Genomic DNA, 23300 nt, shown 5'->3' with positions numbered 1-23300 from the left:
GAGAGAGACATCATGGCTACAAAATGGACGCGACAAGGCGTGTGGCCAACAGCTTGGCTCTATACTACTCCAATGGGACATGCCTTAGAGCAACTCTAACATAGTCACTATATTGCTCGATCACTATAATAACTATCAATATGATGGTTGTGGATCAGAATGACTCTAGCAGAGTCGTCATATGGTCCTGAGTCGCCATAACTTATAAAGGACGCTCCATATCGAACCCGCGAGCCTTCATATTTGGAGGCTCGGGGCGTCAGTTTTGAGCTCGCTCAAACCATCAATAGCTCATGCATGAGGGAAGTTTCACTTTCCTCCTCGGCCTTCTGTGCGGCCCGTCTCCTCTCTCTGCCAATGGAGCGGATGGCCAAACAACCATGGCATCGGGAAGCGTGCCGACTGCCCAGAGCCATTCCCGCCACATTTCTCATCACATTTTTTCAGCGCCCACCACATTTTGCCTCCGCCTGCGTCAATAAAGAGGTCGTTGACATGACCAAATAGCTCACAACCTCTACTCCCGACATCGACACCTATAGCACATTCTCCCTCCTTGTCGCCATGCCCCTTCCCATGCGGTCAGATTGGGTGCCACTCTCGAGCGGATGGTGGACAAAGAGCAAGCGGAGGATGGCTCCCTCATGGTCGAGGAGGAGGAGGATCGTCATTATGTGGTGGAGGATTTGACACCCTTTCTTTGGGATGCCCGGGTTGCACAATATATTTTTTTTTGTGGGGTAAAAGAGATTTTCATTGCCTGGTGATTGTTTTTTTTTTGTGGGGTAAAAGAGATTTTCATTGCTTAGTGATTGGGGATCCAATCATTGTGCCCGGGTTGCACAATGACATCAATGTGTTGCAGCAATCTCATCGGCTGCAAGGTTGTGTGCGAAAGAAGCTCCTCCATGCAACTATACCATCAATGAAAACTACAAAATGGGGTACCATACACAGAAGTTTATGGAAGGAAACCCCTCCGTCCGGTTTTACAAGGCCGCTGGCATGCTTTCTCTCGATCTCCCGCCGCTGGCTGCGCGCGCGGCTGGATGCATGCAAAAGCGAACGGCGCACAACTGACTGCATGCAACAGCTGTCCACTAATTTCTTCCGTACTGAACTGTAGTTGCTACGCTCGAAAATCACGAGCTTTAAACCTGGACAGAGGCAGTACATACGTGGCAATTTTCCATCTTAAGCATGACGAATCAAGAGGGTTCATCTACACAACACAAATCAAACTGATTCCAAATAGTTCAGGTACAGACCAAGACATATACAGATGACAGCACTTTCTGTATACCATCGGATCGGATGGCTAAAGAAGAAACAGTAATTACAAGTGAACAATCCTCCTCGCCCCCATAAGCATGCCTTGAAGGCCAACACTTGAAAGATCAAGTGCAACGACCATGTCCATTGGTCTTCTGGCCGCAAGCTGAATCTTGTGACCAACTACACAACTTCCCCAGCTAAAGCAACCTGCCAACCAAATTCAACAAAGTCCCATGCTGCACACGTCCTTCTTATGTGCAGGGCGTCCATGAGATAATAATGCCGGATATTGCTTGTGCTTGGAGGAAGCTCCTGATGTGCTCGGGCCCTACTCTGGATCTCTGACGGTCTCATACTTTTGTGATACCATGAGCAACGACGAGAACTGCAGACAATAGTGACTAGTTATATTTTTGCCACCTGACTCCAATTTTGTTTGTAAATCTGACAAAATTCCAGTTCTAAAGCCATTCGGCACATACGTAGATCCAGTATGGCCTTTCACGTGCGGAATCGGAATATAGATATAGCAATCTTAACCAGAATGTAAGCAAACTAACCTCGGTGCCGCAAATTATGTTGTGACTGAGTGGATGGGCTGCACAGGAAAGCGCCCTTTCGGATAAGGGAATAAACTTGTTTTCTGCAGGTTGATTTTCCTCGGAGCCTTTTGTTTCCTCGCTGAAACATGGAAAGCCAGGTGAGGAAACAAGAATGAACATCGTGCATAAAATGAGCTGAATCCAAAGTTATTTCCAAGGGAATTTCTTTTTTATTTTTGTTCAATGGATCCAAGAAAAAAGCGATGAATTGCGGAAATTGTGGAACTTATCCACATACGTCCCAGCAAATAACTACACCCTCTGCTTCTAAACATAAGACGTCCCGTTGGTTCAGTTTAAACTGCCAAAACGTCTTATATTTGGGAATGGAGGTGGTAAAAGATTAGATTGCCAGGTAAGTTGACTCTGTCAAAAACAAAACAAACTGGAAATGAAAGACCAGCATACTTGTAGTCCACATGGCATGCAGAGCTTGTATCTGGATGAAAATCCAGTGCATACATTCCATTACTGGAGGAAGATCCGACTGCATAAATCTGCACAATGTAAACATATGACATGCATCATATGCCTTAATGTGTTTCACTATGTTTTATGTCAAGAAATGGAAATAACAAATATTATGGCTAGCATGGTAAGCAGGACTGCATCTGTTAGCATTCATGAAAATTTATTTTCTTCATCCGATGTCTCACGGGGTCCAATTATAAGAAAAGTGTTGCATGTGTTAAGATTTGAGGATGCCCTATAATTTTCTTACTGAAGATGTTGACAGCCAGGTCGCTTTCCGCTTATGCAACACAGAGCCCACACCCTCCCTAATAAAACAAACAGCAGAGAACCACAAAACAGTTTGGTCATATTTCCTTGGGAGAAATTTTTGTCACATTTGTAAAGCTTACGAAGACATATTCGTATGGAGTCCAAGTTTGTCATATTTCCTTGGGAGAAATTTTTGTCACACTTACAACCAAGCAGGAGGAGGGCAGTGCAGATGACTAACACTGAAAGTGTTGACATTCAGGACTCCAGACCTAACATGGGATGCAGATGGATGAGAAATCACTAGTAAGCACACATCACTGAAATTTATACAAGAAATGGAAGAATGAAGAGTAAAAACAATAAGAACAAAGTAACCATTGATTTTTATGATTATATAATGACAATAACTGAGAGGTCTGAGATACTTACCACCCATCATCAAGATGGAAGGCTAACTGATATGAGCAACTAGGGTTAAAGTCTATCGACAGAATTTCACTTGAAACAATGTTTGATTGTTCCTGAAAATAGTTAGCAAGGTGAAAATGATGTTAAACTAAGAAATATGTTTTATAGCCTTAATATTGTTAGCATTATAAGTTATCTAACGATACTCCAAACGAACTATTGTTATTCCTATATCTCAAAGCTTCAAAGGCAAAAATATCTAGCTTCAAAGAGAAAAACAGTTCCAAACCATTATAATTGGGATGGATCGGATAGATGAACTATACCATTTTGTAATATGTCTGAAAACAGAATTTCGGTTCATCAGATGGATGAACTAAAAATTTATTAAACATGTTTTGAAACATCCAAAAGCATTGTGCACCTTCCAATTGAGATACATTATTGAATGTTAGATTAGATGCTGTACAATAAATGTGGGTTTCTTTTCTTTTCCCGATATTAGAGTTCAGGGTTTAGGGTTTCTTTTCTGTTCCACAATCGAACTAGTTGACAGTTCATGCAGATGGCTCTGATATGGAATCATGTCAGTAATACTATTTGTATGTGAGGCTTCAATATGGGTCACAAGAATGGAAACGGATACATGAGGTTTCTTTAGCATAAATTCCCTTGCAGTAAGTATTTATCTTTCAAATACCTTCAGCGATGCAATTTTTCCCAACAACGTTGATATCTTCACTGATGACAAAGGTTGAACCTGGATGAAAATTTTGTCAGCCCAGAACCAAGGCAAGGTACAATAGTCATCATGTTGCCAAGACAGCTATGACATTGCTGCGTAAAAAGGTTCAAAATGAAGGACTGTTCTTTCTCTACTACTTTCTCTCTTATAAAATGGTACTAGCACTGTCACGGCCATGACATGAAATACAAAATAAATTGGAAATTAGATAGATTATCCTTGGAATTGCACTTCATAGTCTAGTCCACTAAACCACTACCTATTTCTAATCTTCCGCAGATCACATTTAACATGATATCTTAACAAGAGTTGTTTCTGTAATTTAGGGGGTTCTTTAGCATATTGTGAGTTTTAGTAGGTTTTCAGATTGAGTCCCACGCTTGTGATTTATCATTGGAGGTTGGTGGATGACAGGGGCAGTTTCCTCTGAGATTCACTTTTAGTTTTCTTGGCACCTGGAAACCACTTATAAATTACAATCAGCTTAAGTATATAAAAATGGAATAAACAAAAGCAACTTTGGGGGTATCATTTAAAAACATCATAGTAAAAAGGGTGTATTTACAATCAAATAGAACTAACTTGCTGACTATAGATATGTAGAAACTTGTATGTGCATGCTGAATTGGTACAGCACTACTGCATACATAAAGTTCACAAACAGAAGTTCTCTTTTCTGATTCACAGAATACTGAAATCATCATGCAGAATATCAAGTTGGATGACCTTAGATCACATGAAAAGAAGCAGAACTAGCAGAATGTTCATCTGCTGAATGTACCTCATTATGGCTTTGAAAAGCAGCTGATGCCCTCCCTCCACGTGTATCCCAAACATGAATGGTCCCATTTCTAGTTGCGCCAAACACTGTCTGAAAAAAACATATTTTATAAGTCCACATACATGAATGGATGAACTGTAAACTGTTCAAGGTAACAGAAAAAGCAAACTGCATAAAAACAAAAATAGCAAGATTAGCCTCTTGTTTACCACTAAGTTTGGAAAAAGCGTATTTTGGTCGATCATACAGTAGATATACAACATATCAGCAGACATCACATTACATCATATTAGGTGGTATTTACAAAGCAAGACAGAATCTGAAACATAGGTTAGTGTATAAGAGGACAGCATTAACACAGCTAAACAACTGTTTTTATAAAACATCAGTACTTAACATGAGAATTAGGATAGGTACATACTATAGAACAACAAATATTTAACATGATAATTAGCATACCCGATTATCCATATTTAACTTGACACTGGTAAATTGAGATTCTGGGAGTGCTGTAAGCTCAACACAGTGTGTCTTACTTAGCCGCCTGTCCCACATGTAGACTGCACCATCAAGTCCAGAAGCAAATAGCCTACAATGGTGAGCCAGTAAGTGGAAATTTTATGCATAATTTCCAGCTAGAGAAATCTCGTTAAGAATATTGGTATTTTGGTGCAAATATACATAGCTTATGCCTCCCAAATACTAGTTTTTTCTGGTTTATTAGGCCCATGCATATCCCTAGATCAGCAATTTGACCAACATAATACAAGTTATATATTACAAAAATTATACCATTAGAAACTTCAAATGTTCTAGTTTCTAATTGTATAACTTTTGTGATATATCATTTATATTACAGTGGTAAAATTGACAACCTAGAGATACGCGACCTATAAACTGGAAAGGAGGGAGTACCAATATATTGTAAGGTGGTAACAGTGTTGCCAGTACACTTAGTAATTAGCAATGATAACCAAGATCCACTTTTCCACCATAAGCAGAATCTAAACTCTCACAGTACAGATCGACACCAACCAGAAGCAGAATCTACATACTCTCTTCTTTGGAAACACATCTCACCCCCATCCAGTCAAGTAAAAACTATTACTTTAGTTTTTCATTTATTATCACAACTTCATTTATTTAGCTTCACAACTGCTAATATTTCTTTAGTTTTTCTTGAAGGAAGGGTCAAACCATATTTTCCCCTTTCTATGAAAAGAACAAGAAACATGATATGCAGTCAGTCATTTATACAAAGCATCACAATAGTTGCTAAATAGAAATAAATTATGATTGGCCTTATCACAAGTGACATGACAGTGAAATAAACACAAAACTGTCACATACCGTGACTTATCGTCTGGAGTAAAAGCTAGATCAGTCAAACCCTTCCGGGATTCCGAGCAGAGACCATGAAATTTGGTCTTCCCTTTCTGTAAAACCTAAAATACAATAATTTAAAAATCGGAACAGTTGTGAGGGACGTTGTGTAATACTCCCTCCGTCCCAAAATTCTTGTCTTAGATTTGTCTAAATGCGGATGTATCAAGTCACATTTTAGTATTAGATACATCCGTATCTAGACGAATCTAAGACAAGAATTTTGGGACGGAGGGAGTACAATGAACTACTACAACAAATTTCCTTCTAATGGACTAAGATGTACAGCATCTGGAAGTATATTATCTTGAAATATTATCCAGAAACCTTTTCTTCAGCATTGTGCAATTTTGCTTTTAGTGATGCTGATGGAACCCTGTCTACCTTGTTATATGATGACCAAGGATGAGTGCAGCTTTTTAAAATGGGCGTACCCATTAGCGGATTGGATATTTGTACTGTACCAAAAAACTGGGGGAAAACCCCGGGTAATGTGCCAATCAACACATGGGTTTGCTCAAAATTCCATGGCCATATGTGGTGTTTGGCAGAAACAAACCGCCAACAGTAACAACAAATATATTTTACTGGCATATTTATTTTGGAATTGAAGGAGAAAGAAAAGACTACATGATCTTTGAAATTCTGATGTAAGTCAACATGGAGAAAATATATTTACAGTATCATTGAGTAAGAAGTAAAGCATTTCTTAAGGAACAATGCAAAAGAGGTACTTACTTCAGTCGGAGCAGATGAGACGTACCCAATGTCAAACAGTAAAACTTTGTCAGTTTGGCTAGATGAGCAAACAATCTGCATCAGGCATGCTCAGAGCTCAATAATAAAAATAGATAGAAACCACATAAGTCATAAGCGCTATATTTAATTTATAAAATAAACATAATTGCCGTCCCTAACTGCCAGTTACACTTATCATTCCTCATTGATATTGAGTGCCAAAGTACTTTCTGAACTCAGATAAAATGAAAAAAGGAAATCTCAAATGAAATTCAATGCTGATACTAACCTCGTCTTGATTTCCTGGATTCCATCGGACAGCACACAGAGGCATTGAGTTTGATATATGGAGCACATAATTTGATGAGTCATCTGGTAAACCTACCAATGAATAAGTAATAACAGCAAAATTATGACGAGACCTGAGACAGTAAACTAGGAATAAATCATCTTGAGCGTGACTTTTCCTTGAATATTCTGAGAGGATGTTCTGTTTCATAAATATATGGTTGAGAAACACAGTACACTATCATTTTAACTTTTTGGTTAGCTACCTGGATATTTGGAGTGGTTTAACAAGGCCAATTTATATCAACATATGCAGCAACAGAAAGTACAGGGTACATCCATATTATGGAAATCCTTAATCTGGACGTGGCAAACTAGGTCTATTTTCTCAAAGAGGATGATTCAAACGAGATTACCAGTGTCTTAAAATGATACCATCATTCTTAGGGGAGTTCCTGAAGCTTATTTCATAGTAAGAACTAACAAATGCCTGATGTACATTAAAGCAAAGTTGCCAAGACTTCTATGTACGATTCTATGTTCCTGTTGGAGCATTCCAACCCTGACCCTGCAGGGTTACAATGATAAACTAATGGCTTGATCTTATGATCTACACAGTAACGGTCTTTAAGGTGTCATCCTATAATTACTATATGATTCTACCAACACACAGGCGAATCTACTAGGACCATAATACAGAGAATATTATTTGCAAGGCATCTACTTTCAGCATTTTTCTAGCAAACCGAGTCGGGTAAGTTTAACTTACTACATGATGGGCCATACAAGGAACAGTATAAGGTCTCAAAGTCATGCACTGTTAAACATCCTGAGATTGTCACTGATGCGAGGTATACTCCCTGCACAATTAAAAACATAAGGAAGGTGCTTAAACATTCATGTATCACAGTCTGCTTCAAAAAAGTAATCAATATGAGTTGGTTATACTTGTTAATCCCGCTCAAATGGTCATTTTGTTTTCTTAATGAAACGGACGCTCTGGTACCAGGTAGTTACAGTGTGTGATAATCTACTATTATAAGTACAAAAGGTAAAATGCATAACTCAAGATTTTCATCCTATGCATATGCTTTGTGCAAAATACAGAACTAAAACAATATTTCTAGTCAAACATAGAGTAACAGGAAAGAGATATAGATCTATAATTAACTTCATGATAAACTGGTACCAAGTAGAACAGCACAGAACATTCTTGCCACATACTGGGCAGAGGACAGAGTGGAGTGGAAATATGGAAGTATTAGTTGAATCTGAATGGAAGTAACAGTTGTTCCAGACAGAATGTACTGAATTTCATACACCTCAGGTAGTGAGGCTAAGCTGGGAAAATTAAAATTTTGTATGCATTTCAATGGTACCTTTTTATCAAATTCCATTGCCGAAACCCCCTCCCTGCTTATCAAATTAAATGAAACAAGTTTGTTAGCCTATCTAACAAGGACAAAGCGAGCAATTGAACTGTATTAGGTGATCGTGACACTAGAGATTTTGCAATGAAATACTCCAAGAAAACTAGAAGATAAATGCTGACCTAGCTGGATGGTAACACCCAGCAAATGTTGAAGCATTAATCATGCGATTCACCTAATAGGAGCAGAAGTGGTGAACAGATTAGCCAGATAATATACATTGACTCAGCACTACAAAATACAAACCAGCGTACTTATCAGCATTACATATGTCGGGCACCGTTCCTCGCCATGCGTGTAGTACTTGTGTTCGAAGGTCCTAATCTTCTCAGCATAAAAAGAAAAGTTCACAACATTAGCCTAATATATAAAAAGAGTAGAAATTGCTTCGCTTAAAAAACAAGAACTTGGAAGAAGCGTAGGCACTAATAAAAATTTCTCCATTTTCTGGTACAAATTTCCAAAGTTAACACACAACTAGGATACTTGCCAATTTAAAGAGCATAAACTCTATAACACAAATAGGATTCTGCACAGTTTTAGTGATGATTTATCTGAACTAGTCTCTCAACAATGTTTCCCCAGTGTCCAGGATACTATGATAAGCATCTATGAGTGTTGGGAAGTCATCAGCACAGATTCCGAAATTCCAGTAGATAAAGAAAACAGAAGCTAGCAACATCCTCAAAGCGCCAAGTCCCTGACCATTTCAATGTTCCGATCTACCATAATCCACCACAACTCACTATGAAAGGAAAAATGTGCTGAAACTTAAAACGGCAGCTGTAAGTCTGTAACGCTCAAATTACAAGAAAAGTTTAAGCTTTTCATCCCATTAACCTACTCCAACATTGCCGTCCCATTAGATTTCCTAAGAATGAAATGAAATTTGGAGGATTCCATTTCCTATTTCCGACCCCCTACGCTGTAATTCCAGTCTGAAACGCGACAACCTGAAACAAAAACATCACTCTTCTCGAAATATCTACAACCTCGGCAAGGGAATCGAGGAGACGGCGGGATTCCCGATGTCGAAACCTGGCGTCGACACGGCCATCCAGCTCCACGGCGATACGGCTCCACCGGTGCCACCTACGGACCAGAAGGGAGGTCAGAACACCAAGGAGGCCGGAACAGGTGGGGAGGAAAGGGTCCGAGGTGGAGCACCTCCGAGGCGGCGGTTGTGGCGCTTTGGGGCCCTCGTCGGCGGAAGGCGGCACCGCGACGAGGAACTTGTCCATGGCGCCGCCTGGTTAGGGTTCGAGTTCGACAGATTTTCCCGCCAAAATGAAACAGCAGAGGCGTGGCCGTGAAAAGAAACCGCGGGGCTTTCTCCCTGCGCCATTTCCGATTGGCGGCCGAGGGCGACAAAGTAAGCTACGGAATGACAATTGTAATAACCCCTCAAAAAGAAACTAAATTTGTAATACAGTCATTGTCTGATCCTTTGTTCCTAAGTACTTCCTCCGTAAACTAATATAAGAGCGTTTAGATCATTACTTTAGTGATCTAAACGCTCTTATATTAGTTTACACAGGTAGTACAGTACTATCTACGCTAACTAATTTTCTTAACCTTGCAATCAACAATGCATTGTGCTTATGGAGATGCTTAATAAAATAAATCAAGTTTTTAAGCTTCAATTCTTATTTAAGGGATGCCTAATTAAGCGTCTACCCTATGCAAATAAGCATTGATGCTTAAGAAAATATTGGTCTATTTTTTTAGCACTTTTCCTAGACATCTTGCATTGTACAAGACCTAAAAAAAGTCATGTATTTCACACAAAAATTATTTTAAAGTCTCGAGTTAGAACTTTTGCATTAGTCCCCTGGAAAAAAAATCTTCTGCTTAGTCTATACATGCAATGTTGCTACATCATCAATTTATGCATATTAATTATGCTGCAACTTTATACTACTAAAGCAACGACAATTAATACAGATCAGTACAAAGTTGTACTAAACCAACAAATATTAATATGGATCAGAGGTAGTACTCCCTCCGTTTTTATTTACTCTGCATATTAGAGTTGACTGAAGTCAATCTTCGTAAAGTTTGACCAAGTTTATAGAAAACAATATAGACATTTATCATAATAAATCTATATGATATGAAAGTACATTCAATAATAAATCTAATGTTGTTGATTTGTTATTGTATATCTTAATATTTTTGTTTATAAACTTGGTCAAAGTTTGTAAAGCTTGACTTTGACTAAAGCTAATATGTGAACTAAATAAAAACGGAGGGAGTATTAGATTTTGTATTCTTACCAAAGTAGAAGCGCGCTTTGCCATGCCCGCTTTTCTACAAAGTTTTCTTTACGCTTCTATTCATCAAATCTTAGGTTGAAAGATGACCAGACCGGGCACACCTAGCAGACGGATCACTCTCTCGAGCAAGCAATGGAGGAGAGGTGGCACCGATGAAAATAATAAGAGTGGCATGGTGTGGTGAATTGCTCCCTTCGACAACCAAACGGCTTTGCAATCCTTATGCATAACAATGTTGCTATCAAAGAGTGATATACAGTAGTGCCACCGACTTCATGCAACCACCGATCACATGGGTAATTCCTCATGACCCGCTCAGCCCAGATCTCATCAAAGATAATATGTGATTCACTGAGCCCTGCACGCACACCCCATATACCTGCATGTGGGCTCTAACAACATACACAAGTTTCACAGTCAGATCCCATGCGATGCCCCAACCTCGATGCACCACAATGTCCCTTTCTAGGGAGTTTAGTATTTGTAAATATGTGATTAGTGGATAATTATACCAAACCACACTATCATCTGTTATAAGTTTTGTAGTGCTTTAAATCCAACGATATGTTATATATGCTGCTATAACCACCAAAATTCATCAAAAAAGAAAGAACCGCCAAGGAAAGAAATGGCAGAGATAACACATAAGAAAAGAGATCTGACTTGAAGAGATAAGTACCATGTGCAACATTTTAACTAACATGTAGAGATTTCTCACGTAGTAACATCTTGGAAATAGCAACCTGGATTTGTTTTTATTAAAATAATAAATGAACGAACAATTTGGTTAGTTTGTTTCAATCAAATTAGTTTCGATTACTGGCAATGGTCTCTAGGTTATTTTCCAATCATAGAGTTCCTCATATCCCCTTGTGGAAAGTATTAAAATATTCTATGAAACATCAGTATGTGATCATCACAAAGGCTATAATCCGGCAATAGAGAATACACATGTGAGTGTGCGTTTATTTGGATCTACAAAAGAGAAATGACATGTATTATCCACTAGAAGTATATCTCTTATACCCATATTGCAACGATTTGGTCGAGTGATTCTTAGCAATTGACATTTATGCTTGTTAAAAAGATAGAAATAGGAAATGAATTAACTACAACATGAACATTAGTAAAAGGATCGATATAGTTGACTAGAGGGGGGTGAAAGAACATGTAGTGCCCCCATGTTTGGTTTTGGTAATTGATGAAAATCTCTATGGACTAATGGTTGTCTTGAGTTATATTTGAAGGATTTGTCCATAGGCTTTTCTTGGGGTCCATTTGTTGGTTTCAAGGAGAGTATGTGATGACCAAGGTGCTATTCAAGGAATTATCTAAAGATTGGTCATGTGAGAGGTTGATCAAGACTAAGTCAGAGAGTGAATCAAGCTGATCACCTCACAAAGCGTGCAAGATGTATCGAGAGGGATCAAGTGATCCCATGGTATGGTAAGCATTGTCCATTACGCTTTGTGAACTAACCCATGGTCTGCGTGAGAGTTCTATGTGGGGTTAGGTATGTTTTCATGGGCTTGCGTCAAGAGGAAGATATCATACAATCCATGGAGAGGATGACATCAAGTGGTGATCGTCATCAAGATTGTGGTGTGCAAGTTCAAGTGGAGCATCATGAAGAGATCACGTCCTTGATGCTTGCCATCCATTGTGGTGACAATGTACTTGTGAAGATGTGCTAAGGAGTGGCTCACCCATAGTGGAGTAGGGGGGCAATCTACTAGTCTTCGTCAAGCTAGTGCAATCAAGAAAGGTGGTACAAGTTGAGAGGTCAAGATCTTCATCATATAGCTCAAATGGATTATGCACAAGGCAAAGCTAGCGCAATCAAGAAAGGTGGTACAAGTTGAGAGGTCAAGATCTTCATCATATAGATCAAATGGATTATGCACAAGGCAAAAGTTTGTCCTTTATAGGTTTCTATTTTATAGGTCTCATGGTGTTAGTTGGAGACCGGATTATAGGATCGATAGCCATACTATCAAGGGGGGCTCTTGAGTGAGTAGCTTTTTCGTATTGTTGGTAGAGAGCTCAAACCTTTGCATCTTTGGCATCATATTTCTTGGTTCTTGTTTGGCTTTTCTCTTTGTGAGGTTTTAGAGCTTATGGTTATCTTCGTGACAAGCTCTAGTTCATTGAAAACCGATTTCCTATGCATCTTCTTTTGCGTTTTCGGTGTTGGAGTTTTTACCGGTTTTATTTGAGAAAGGGTTCTCACCATTTTATTTTGAGTATTTTCTCAAATGCTATATCTTGATATTTCTATCAAGATTGTGTTAGCCCCTGTCTTTACCTTTCCAACAAACTTGGTTTCATCAAATTTGGAGTTCGTTTGCAAAAGTTGTGGTCGTTTCAATTTTACCGGTTCCCGCCTCTCTCTGCCTAGTGCGGATGCCCAGGGTCCTTGACCCCCGGGTGCCCGGGGTCACCCGAGCCCCTCCATAGTGACCTCTCTGGCCGATTCGGGTGCCCGGGGTCTCGCCCCCTGGGTGCCCGGGGTGATCCGGGGCGCTCTCTCTCCTCCTCTGATCAACCCGGGTGCCCAGGCTCCTCCGCCTGCTCCTCTCAGCCCCCTCCGGGTGCCCGGGGTTGGGCACCCCGGGTACCCGCCCCCCTGTCGTTGTGCTTCCCTTGTTCGTCCGGGTGCCCGGGGTTTTTCCCCCCGGGTGCCCGGAGTTTAGTGGCTTTCTCTCTGGGTTGTTCGGGTGCCCGTACCCCTTTTGTCTGGGTGCCCGGGGTACAACGACCATATTTTTCTTGGGGTATTTATACCCCCTTCTTCCTCCTCCAACCTAAGAAATCTGAGAAAGTTTTTTCCCCACCATTGTTGACCTCTTGGAGCTTGCTATCTCTCAATTCCTCCATGGATTCTTGCTAGTTTTTGGGGGGGGGGGAGGAGAGGAGATCTAGATCCACATTTTCTCCTCTGTGTGAGGGGAACCCCTTGGATCTAGATCTTGAAGTTATTGGTGTTCTCCTTCTTGTTCTTCCTCTCATTTTGATGTAAAGCTTCGGGCAAGCGTCGGGGTCTCCAATTAGGTTGTGGAGATCGCCCTGAGCATTTTGTACGGGTTCCCGTGACCACCCCCAAGGGTTGCCAAAGTGTACGGGTTCGGTGACCGCCCTCAAGGGTTGCCATTTGTACGGGTTCGGTGACCGCCCTCAAAGGTCCCTTAGTGGAATCACGACATTTTGCATTGTGCGAGGGCATGAGGAGATTATGGTGGCCCTAGTGCCTTCTTGGGGAGCATTGTGCCTCCACACCGCTCCAAACGGAGATTAGCATCCCGCAAGGGTGTGAACTTCGGGATACAACGTCGTCTCTGCGTGCCTCGGTTATCTCTTACCCGAGCCCTTTACTTATGCACTTTACTTTGTGATACCATACTATGACATGTTATATATCTTGCGCCCCCAAACTGAACGAACTAGGGAGATGTCACCTGATATTGTTGATGAAGAGTTGTTAAAGTAGCCAAAAAAATGCGTGCTACTGAAGTCGTTCCTCATGAGCCGCTCCGGTGTCGGGCCTCGGGAGGCTCAGAGGGACCAGAAGGCTCCTGAGGGTGCTCCTCCATCTCCGTCTGGATTGCCTGACGCCTGGCCTCGCAGGCCACTTGAGCGCCCCTCATGCAGCTCTGGAACGCCTCAGCCGCGCCCGCCAGGCCGAAAGGCATGCGGACATAGCTGTGAGGCGGTCCCTCGCATCGGCCGACACGAGACGACCACATGAGCTGCCGAGATGTGGCCTGTTGAGCCCAGGGATGTCGATGCAGACGCGGAACTCTCTACCCTCGCTAGGGCAGTGAGCTCCGCCTCGCGGCCGACGATGATCGCCTTGCAGAACCCTTCCTTCCTGAATCTCCTTGATCGCCTCGCTGATGAACTCCTGAATGCCTGGTGCCTCACTCCTGCTGCCTTCTCCTGGGAAGCGTGTTCTGAAGAGCGCCTTCACATGGTGCCCGAGCGTCGCCCTCGCGACATCGGCTAGGTCTGAGGCCCTCCAGAGGAGAGCCCCCAAGCCCAGCCTGAGAGGGGCGCCGGGCGCGCTGTCGGTGTCAAAACCGCCGGATCTCGGGTAGGGGGTCCCGAACTGTGCGTCTAAGGCTAATGGTAACAGGAGGCAGGGGACACAGTGTTTACCCAGGTTTGGGCCCTCTCGATGGAGGTAATACCCTACTTCCTGCTTGATTGATCTTAATGATATGAGTATTAAAAGAGTTAATCTACCACGAGATCATAGAGGCTAAACCCTAGAAGCTAACCTATGGTTATGATTGTTGTTGTCCTACGGACTAAACCCTCCGGTTTATATAGACATCGGAGGGGGCTAGGGTTACACAGGGCCGGTTACAAAGAAAGGAATCTTAATATCCTAACTGCCAAGCTTGCCTCCCACGCAAAGGAGAGTCCCATCCAGACACGGGACGAAGTCTTCTATCTTGTATCTTCATAGTCCAACAGTCCAGCATTCGCATATAGTCCGGTTGTCCGAGGACCCCCTAATCCAGGACTCCCTTAGTAGCCCCCGAACCAGGCTTCAATGACGATGAGTCCGGCGTGCAAATTGTCTTCGGCATTGCAAGGCGGGTTCCTTCTCCAAATTCTTCAAAGTACCTGTTGTAAAAGCAGTGTCCGGTTCCCCATTTAATGTTACGCTCATCGGCTTCTGCACCTTAACGGTCTCAACCTCCACGTGTCAAGTGAATGCGAGAAGTCATGGCATTTTTACATTTGCCACCCTAGCCATGTAAATAAATTGTCTATTAAAGAGACAGGGATCTTCCGATCTGATCCACACCATCTTCCCCAAGCGAGGAATCATCAGAGCGTGCCCGAAAAAACCACTCCAACATGGTCGGCGCCCGCGGCTCTTCCTCCCGCTCTCGCAACACCAATCCGGGCGATTGGGAGAAGTGTGCCATATCCCATGGCCGATTAGTGAAGTTGCAGACCCAAGGGTATCTACCTCCTGCATATTCAGTCCCCGTTCGAGCCGGACTGGCCTCCTTCGACGGTGGGGAGCAGGCGGAGAACTTTCCCAACCCATCCAGGGGGAGCGAGTATGCCTCGTTTCCTACTTGCTGTGGGGTGTCAGATTTCCAATCAATCCATTTCTCCGCGGGCTTCTGGAGTTCTACGGCCTCCAGCCGCACAACTTCACACCTGCCTCCATCCTGCACATCGCAGGTTACGTCGCTCTTTGCGAGCTATTCTTGGGATGTGAAGCCCATTTTGAGCTGTGGAAGAAGTTATTCTGCCTCGTCCCCCGTAATCAAGGGGGATCAATATTCCAAGTGGGCGGAGCCGAGATATGGCGCATCGCCGGGACCGGATACTTATCCGCCACACTGAAGAAGGCACCCGAAGAGTGGCCCTCCGAGTGGTTTTATATTGAGGACGTCTCCCTTCCCGACCCAATCCAAATGGGTCTTCCGGAGTTTACAAATGCTCCATTGAGAAAACGCCTTAACTGGCGTCCCCGGAGCCCCAGAGAGGAAGATAGCAGGGAGGTCCTTCAATTGACGAGCAAGATAAGAATACTCGCTCAATCCGAATTGTCAATATTCAAGGTTATGGCGATATCCATAATGCGGGAGTTCAGCTACGCCAATATCGAGGGCATCCCATGTGGCACTTCAAAGGAGACGATGACGCCACCCGCTGTGGCCAAAAGGGTCCGCACTCCACCACCGCTCTGGTGGAAATACTGTCCGATTTATACAAGGGGGAAAGAGAGGAGTTCGTTTGCATTAAACCATGGGATGGCTTTTCCATGTACAACCCTCCCAGTTGGGTGAGTTGCCATTCATCACTCTGCTCTATTCATTCCCTGAGCCTTTGTTTTTATAAATATTTATTTCCGTCTACTTATAACAGGAATGGCGGAAAGTAATCAGGGAGTTCCACAGTTCAGCACCACAGCCAGAGGACCGCAACTGGGCCCTTGACCCCGGATTTGAAGAGGATCCAGATATATTCGTGGAGCTCATGGAAGGGGTGTTTCACCAGGCGAGCTGTGACGACACAGAGATGGCCATCATTGTTGACTATCCCGGCCTCCTCCCTGTATTGCATGTAAGTAAACAAGAGACTTATCTTCTGAAAAAGATTTATTCCCTTCGTCTTACCCACCGCGCAATTCTTACGCTCTAAAGGGAAGATGATCTGCGCGCCAAGCCAAACCCGAGGCGACTCGCCAGCAAGGGGCGCCTATGCCGGGTAGGCCTTTAAAAAGGAAGGCGAACAGAAACATGGCGGAGTCGTCCTCAAGGAGGTATGGTTTTAAATACGCTCCGTGGTTCGTCATCTTAAAGTATGACACTATCCATTGTGTATTAGCAGAAAGAACATCCACCGAACTATGTCCGGGGATCCTGCCAACTGTGCCTCCACTAGCCGGATTCCAAGCCCAGTCTCGGGGACGAAGGCCAACACGGGAGTAACACCGGACTGTCCTCCTACAGAGGATTCGGACAAAATGTCCATTACAAATTCTGAAGTGGAGAACGCCATGAATCATCGGCGCCAGCGAGCCGCACTCCGCGACCCTGGTTTTTCAGATGAGGCTTTTAATGCCTTCAACTCAGGTTATGCATACATCCGAGCCGCTTAGGATGGGCTTGCTAGAGCCACGAACCAGTATTTGAAAGATATATGGGTGAGTATAAAAATCTAATAATTATGTATATCAGTAGCCCCTGAGACTTAAAGCAGTTGGTACAACTTATTTAAGGATTATTGCACATATAGGTTCTCTTGGAGAAGAACAACCTGTTGTCTCAAGAGCTGGAAGAGTGTCGACCCCAGCTAATGGCCGCTATGGCCAAGCTGACAAGATCCAAAGAGGCATCGACTGGTATGTATTCCTGAATTGAGGAGAAACAATATTGTGTTCATAACCCAGTAACGCTAACAACATCTGATGACCAAAATCCTCAAATAATCCGGAAACGAATCCGAGAACCCCACAAGAGGGTGAGCAAGAGGCACAAAGGCAAGCAGCCGCCGATGAGCGTTTACTTACACGGGTCATATGGAAGAATAACACGCTCCAAGATGCTAATACCCAGCTGGGTGAAGAATTGGTCGGGCCCAGCTGGCTGACTCCGTGAAGGAAAATAAGAGGCTTCGACGTGGCATTTTTAGTATGTTCTCAAACGGACATTTATATAGTTCGGCAAAGATAGGAACTAATAGAGTTATGTCTGTAGGTATTCTGACGGGCCGTCCTGAAGAGGAGATGCCCGGATCCTCAGGCGATCAGCTACAAGAGCTTTCGCAACTGCACGAGCAAGTTCGACGGGTCATGCAGAGTGTTGCCAAGGCCTTGTGGCCATCCACCTCCCTACTAGGAAGTATAGGGGAGCTTGTACAACTTTTCAAAGGAGCGCGGCGGTGTTTCCGACTATGGAAGATATCTGCCTGTCGAGAAGGTGCGAGGGAGGCTTGGGCCATGGTGAAAACACGGTATACCAAGCTTGATCTGAATCATATGGCCCGGGTCGGACCTGTAGGGTCAGATGGGAAAGAAATCCCCGTTAGTCTGGTATATGACCAGGTAGAAGCAGCCGCAAGATATTCCCAACAGGATTGTAGGCTAGACAGCCTGTTGGATGGCATAGAGGAGGAAGTATTTGGGTCTATATGACTATGTACTTCAATTGACATATTTGTCCCTACCCGGATTGTAAAACATTTGTCATGGTGGACCTTTTCGCTTTGTCCTCTAGACTCGACAGTCCGGAGTGTTTCTGAATAACCGCTCGGTAATATAAATCGGGGTACGCGTGGAAACCAGGCGTAGGGGTCATAATTGCTTGAACAGACAAGTACCCAACTAGCTATGTTATATTACATGGTTAGTAAGAAACATCTTCCAGAGAGAATAGTTCCGTTAAGGGTTCCTTTCCCTAGGTACGCATGCATTAATGTGCATGTCCGAACTGCGATCAAAAAGCGCAGTATGTGAAACATCTGGGGGTTTATATTGTGATAGGTAAAAAACATCTTTAGTCCACCGACCGAATATTCCCTTAAGAACGCTAGCTTTTGGCTTCACCCAGTCTCAGGTACATGTCCGGAGTACCCGGCAGGAACAATCGCAGAGGTGCTCCCTTTATGCCCTAGCCGAACTAACAGGAACGTAGTGCATAAGCACGGGAGCCAGGCAACCCAGCTTGGCCACAACTTAAGTCATATCGATGCATATAATGGCGAAGAAAAGGTGCATATGGAAAAAGGACGCATATGCAGTGGGCTTGATGGCCAGAAGATAATTGTATTAAGCTTCTGTATAAGAAGCCCCCAAGTACAATGAGCGCACATACTTGAAGATTAGTGTGTTACAAGTGTGTATTCTAGCCACAATAAAGCTTTAGAGATTTTCAAAAAAGGAAAGGTGCGAAGAGAGCTAAAAAGTAAATGAAAAACAAAAGAGGGAAGGAGACAAATAGGGAGTTCGGCGCTAGGCGTAGAATCTTCAGAGTCTGGCTGCGTTCCATGGGTTCGGCTCAAGGCGATTATTGGATGCATCCCGCAGTCGGTATGCTCCTTCGGTGAGAACTTTATTAATGATGAAGGGCCCCTCCCACTTGGGTTTGAGTTTGTCCTTTTTCTTCTCCGGTAGACGCAGAACGAGTTCGCCAATATTATAAGTCTTGGCCCGTACTTCTCTGCTTTGATACCTGCGAGCCTATTGTTGATAGAATGCAGAATGGGCCTTGGCGACGTCGCGCTCCTGTTCCAGGGCATCTAAACTATCCTGCCGATCAAGCTCGGCCTCTCTCTCTTCATACATGCGCACTCGAGGTGAGTCATGAATAATATCACAGGGCAGCACAGCCTCTGCGCCGTACACCATGAAGAAGGGTGTGTATCCGGTAGTGCGATTTGGCATGGTCCACAGCCCCCAAAGTACGGAGTCAAGCTCCTTAACCCAGTGCGTGTCTGATTCTTTTAAGGATCGCACTAGTCTAGGTTTAATGCCGCTCATAATAAGACCATTGGCTCGTTCGACTTGACCGTTTGTTTGGCAGTGATAGACGGAGGTGTAATCAATCTTAATGCCCATCTTGCCGCACCAAGTCTTCACCTCGTCGGCCGTGAAATTGGAGCCGTTGTCAGTGATGATGCTGTGGGGGACACCGTAACGGTGTACTACACCCGATATGAAGTCTATCACGGGTCCGGATTCGACCGTTTTGACTGGTTTGGCTTCTATCCATTTGGTGAATTTGTCCACCATGACCAACAAGTATCTTTTCTTATGGCTTCCTCCTTTAAGGGGTCCAACCATATCAAGCCCCCAGACCGTGAAAGGCCAAGTTATGGGGATTGTTTGTAGGGCGGTGGGCGGCATATGGTTTTGGTTGGCGAAAAGCTGGCATCCGACGCAATGTTGGACGAGGTCTTGTGCGTCTGCTCGGTCCGTCGGCCAATAAAAACCTATGCGGAAGGCCTTGCTTACAAGGGTCCGAGTTGCGGCGTGGTGACCGCCGAGGCCGGCATGAATTTCAGCCAAGAGCTGCCGCCCTTCCTCTTCGGAGATACATCTTTGAAGTACCCCGGTAGCACTTTTCTTATAAAGCTCTCCCTCATGGACCTTGTAGGCTTTAGAGCGCCGGACAATGCAGCGTGCCTCATTTTGATCCTCGGGGAGTTCGTGCCTGTTAAGGTAGGCCAAGAAGGGTTCGGTCCATGGGGCGATAACAGCCATGATGAGATGGGCCGAGGGTGTTATTTCGATGGCAGAGCCCCCGATTATGTCAGTCTGTTCGGAATCTGGGGTTGTGGTCGGATCCGGACTGATGTTGCCGGTCTCCCCTTGCCACACCACGGATGGCTTGAAATGCCTTTCCAGAAAAATGTTAGGTGGGACGGGGTCACGTTTAGCGCCGATGCAGGCGAGGACATCCGCCGCTTGATTGTTTTCTCGAGCCACATGATGAAATTCGAGCCCCTCGAACCGAGCTGACATCTTAAGGGCGACATTACAATATGCCGCCATTTTCGGATCTTTGGCATCAAAGTCTCCATTTATTTGAGATATTGCAAGGTTTGAATCCCCACGCACTTCTAGGCGCTGAATGCCCATGGAGACGGCCATCCGAAGACCATGCAATAGAGCCTCGTATTCGGCTGCATTGTTGGAGTCTGTGTATAATATTTGGAGTATGTATTGGACTGTATCTCTAGTGGGGGATGCGAGGACCACGCCTGCTCCCAGACCTGCCAGCATTTTAGAGCCGTCGAAGTGCATGATCCAGTTGGCGTATGTGCCGTACTCTTTAGGGAGTTCGGCCTCTGTCCATTCGGCGACGAAGTCCGCCAGTACTTGGGATTTAATGGCTCGCCGTGGTTTATATGTGATTTCGAATGGGAGGAGCTCTATGGCCCACTTAGCAATCCGGCCCGTGGCATCGCGGTTGTTTATTATGTCGTTAAGTGGTACTTCGGAGGCCACCGTGATTGAACACGCTTGAAAGTAGTGTCGTAGTTTCCGGGATGCCATAAAGACCGCGTATGCTATTTTCTGATAATGTGGGTACCAAGATTTGTATGGTGTGAGGATGGTGGATACGTAGTATATCGGCTTCTGAATCGGGAATTTGTGTCCGTCCTCCTCCTGTTCGACGACGAGCACCGCACTCACAACTTGGTGTGTTGCGGCTATGTATAAACATGGGTTCGCTGATGTTTGGCACGGCCAGGATTGGGTTGCTCGCTAAAAGAGCCTTTATTTCCTCCAGTCCGGCCATCGCCGCGTCCGTCCACTCGAAGTGTTCGGTTCGTCGAAGAAGGAGATAAAGTGGCAAAGCCTTTTCTCCTAATCTGGAGATAAAGCGGCTTAGAGCTGCCACACATCCAGTTAGCTTCTGGATTTGTTTGAGATCTGTTGGGGTATCCAACTGTGACAAAGCTTGGATTTTGGCTGGGTTTGCTTCGATTCCTCTATTTGAAATGATGAAGCGCAGCAGCTTTCCGGCGGGAACGCCGAAAACACATTTTTCCGGATTGAGTTTAATGTCATATGTTCGAAGGTTATCGAACGTGAGCCGTAGATCGTCTATTAAAGACTCGGCGTGTCTGGTCTTGATGACTACGTCATCGACGTATGCTTAACTGTTTTGCCGATTTGTTTTTCTAGGCATGTTTGAATCATGCGTTGGTAGGTGGCACCGGAGTTTTTGAGCCCGAAAGGCATAGTGTTGAAGAAGAAAGGCCCGTATAGGGTTATAAATGCCGTTGCGGCTTGATCGGACTCCGCCATCTTGATTTGATGGTATCCGGAGTATGTGTCGAGGAAACACAATGAATCGTGTCCCGCGCTGGCATCGATGATCTGATCGATGCATGGGAGAGGGAAGGGATCCTTAGGGCAAGCCTTGTTGAGGTCTTTGAAATCGACACATAGGCGCCAGGATTTATTCTTCTTTGGTACCATCACCAGGTTTGCTAGCCAATCCGGGTGTTTTTTTTCTCTGATGAATCCAGCCTCGAGTAACTTGGCTAGTTCCTCTCCCATAGCCTGTTGTTTGGGTTTTGAAAAGTGCCGTAGTGTTTGCTTGACCAGCTTATATGCCTACAATATGTTAAGGTTGTGTTCGGCCAGCCTGCATGGGATCCCTGACATATCAGAAGGGTGCCAGGCGAAGATATCCTAGTTCTCGCATAGGAACGCCCATAGTGCGTCGTCGATTGTGGGGTCCAGCTTTGCCCCGATGGATGCTGTCTTTGAAGAGTCCGTTGGGTGGACTTGGAATTTTACTATTTCGTCCGCTGGTTTAAAGGAGGTGGACTTGGGCCGCTTATCGAGTATCACGTCGTCCCTATCCACTATTGAGCATAATGCAGTTAATTCTTCGGCCACGAGGGCTTCAGACAATGCTTCGAGGGCCAAGGCAGCTGTTTTATTTTTGGCGCGGAGTGCTGTGTCCGGATCACTGGCATGGGTGATGATTCCATTGGGCCCTGGCATTTTGAGCTTCATGTACCCGTAATGGGGTATAGCTTGGAAGCTCGCGAACGCATCCCGCACTAACAAGGCATTATATCCACTAGTGAAGGAGGCCACCTGAAAGGTTATCTCTTCGGATCGATAGTTCTCCGACGTGCCGAATACCACATCAAGTGTGATTTTTCCAGCGCATCTTGCCTTCCGGCTAGGAATAATTCCTCGGAAGGTTGTGCTGCTTTGCTCAATGCGGCTCCTATCTATTTCCATTTTATTGAGAGTTTCCTGGTAAATGAGGTTTAGTCCGCTACCGCCGTCCATGAGCACTTTGGTAAGCCGGAAGCTGTCCATGATTGGGCTGAGGACCAAAGCGGCTGGTGCCCGGACTGTTCTAAATTGCGGTTCGAAACTGGCGCTGAAAGTTATGGCCGTGTCGTTCCAAGGGTTTATTGTTGCGACTTGGCAGACTTCGGTGAGGCCGCGGAGTGCTCTCTTGCGCCTGTTACCTGAGGCGAAAGTCTCGAAGACTGTCAATATTGTAGTGTTGTGCTTTGTCGGATGTTGCTCTGCGATGTTTTGAAAGGATCGATATGGTTGACTAGAGGGGGGGGGGGTGAATAGGCAACTAACACTTTTTAGACTTTTCTTTAACAATTTAAACCTTGCAATGAAATAGGTTG

At 44.2% G+C, this 23300-nt stretch overlaps 1 protein-coding gene across 3 annotated transcripts; it reads right to left on the bottom strand.

The window, feature by feature from the left end:
• Nucleotides 1-1164: 1164 nt before the first annotated feature.
• On the bottom strand, nt 1165-9707 carry LOC123137161 (uncharacterized). Of its 3 annotated transcripts, none has more exons than XM_044556773.1 (18): nt 9544-9707; nt 9369-9468; nt 8644-8700; nt 8499-8551; nt 8326-8359; nt 7716-7806; nt 6948-7039; nt 6659-6733; nt 5888-5982; nt 4997-5126; nt 4538-4627; nt 3712-3771; nt 3033-3124; nt 2807-2872; nt 2599-2656; nt 2286-2374; nt 1836-1956; nt 1165-1660 (listed from the first exon to the last, which is right to left on the bottom strand). In XM_044556773.1, exons 1-18 carry the CDS (start codon nt 9615-9617, stop codon nt 1604-1606), a joined length of 1434 nt encoding a protein of 477 aa, XP_044412708.1. In that variant the 5' UTR covers nt 9618-9707; the 3' UTR covers nt 1165-1603. The 3 variants fall into 3 exon arrangements, with proteins under 3 accessions (XP_044412708.1, XP_044412709.1, XP_044412710.1); XM_044556774.1 differs by having other exon boundaries at nt 5888-5973; XM_044556775.1 differs by lacking the exons at nt 9369-9468; nt 9544-9707 and having other exon boundaries at nt 8631-8700.
• Between the last annotated feature and the right edge of the window lie 13593 nt (nt 9708-23300).

The sequence above is a fragment of the Triticum aestivum genome, chromosome 6B, assembly GCF_018294505.1.
Source record: "Triticum aestivum cultivar Chinese Spring chromosome 6B, IWGSC CS RefSeq v2.1, whole genome shotgun sequence".
Classification (NCBI taxonomy): Eukaryota; Viridiplantae; Streptophyta; class Magnoliopsida; order Poales; family Poaceae; genus Triticum; species Triticum aestivum.
Note: the sequence above shows the minus strand (reverse complement) of the source record. Positions and strands in the feature narration are given on the sequence as shown.

Bases quoted from the DNA above. Each gene is read 5' to 3' on its own strand.
- LOC123137161 (XM_044556773.1), bottom strand. From the start codon at position 9,617: ATGGACAAGTTCCTCGTCGCGGTGCCGCCTTCCGCCGACGAGGGCCCC. The intron at 9,469-9,543 runs GTGCTCCACCTC...TCTGGTCCGTAG, and splicing joins CCACAACCGCCGCCTCGGAG to GTGGCACCGGTGGAGCCGTA. The intron at 3,125-3,711 runs GTATTTGAAAGA...AACTATTTTCAG, and splicing joins GAAAAATTGCATCGCTGAAG to GAACAATCAAACATTGTTTC.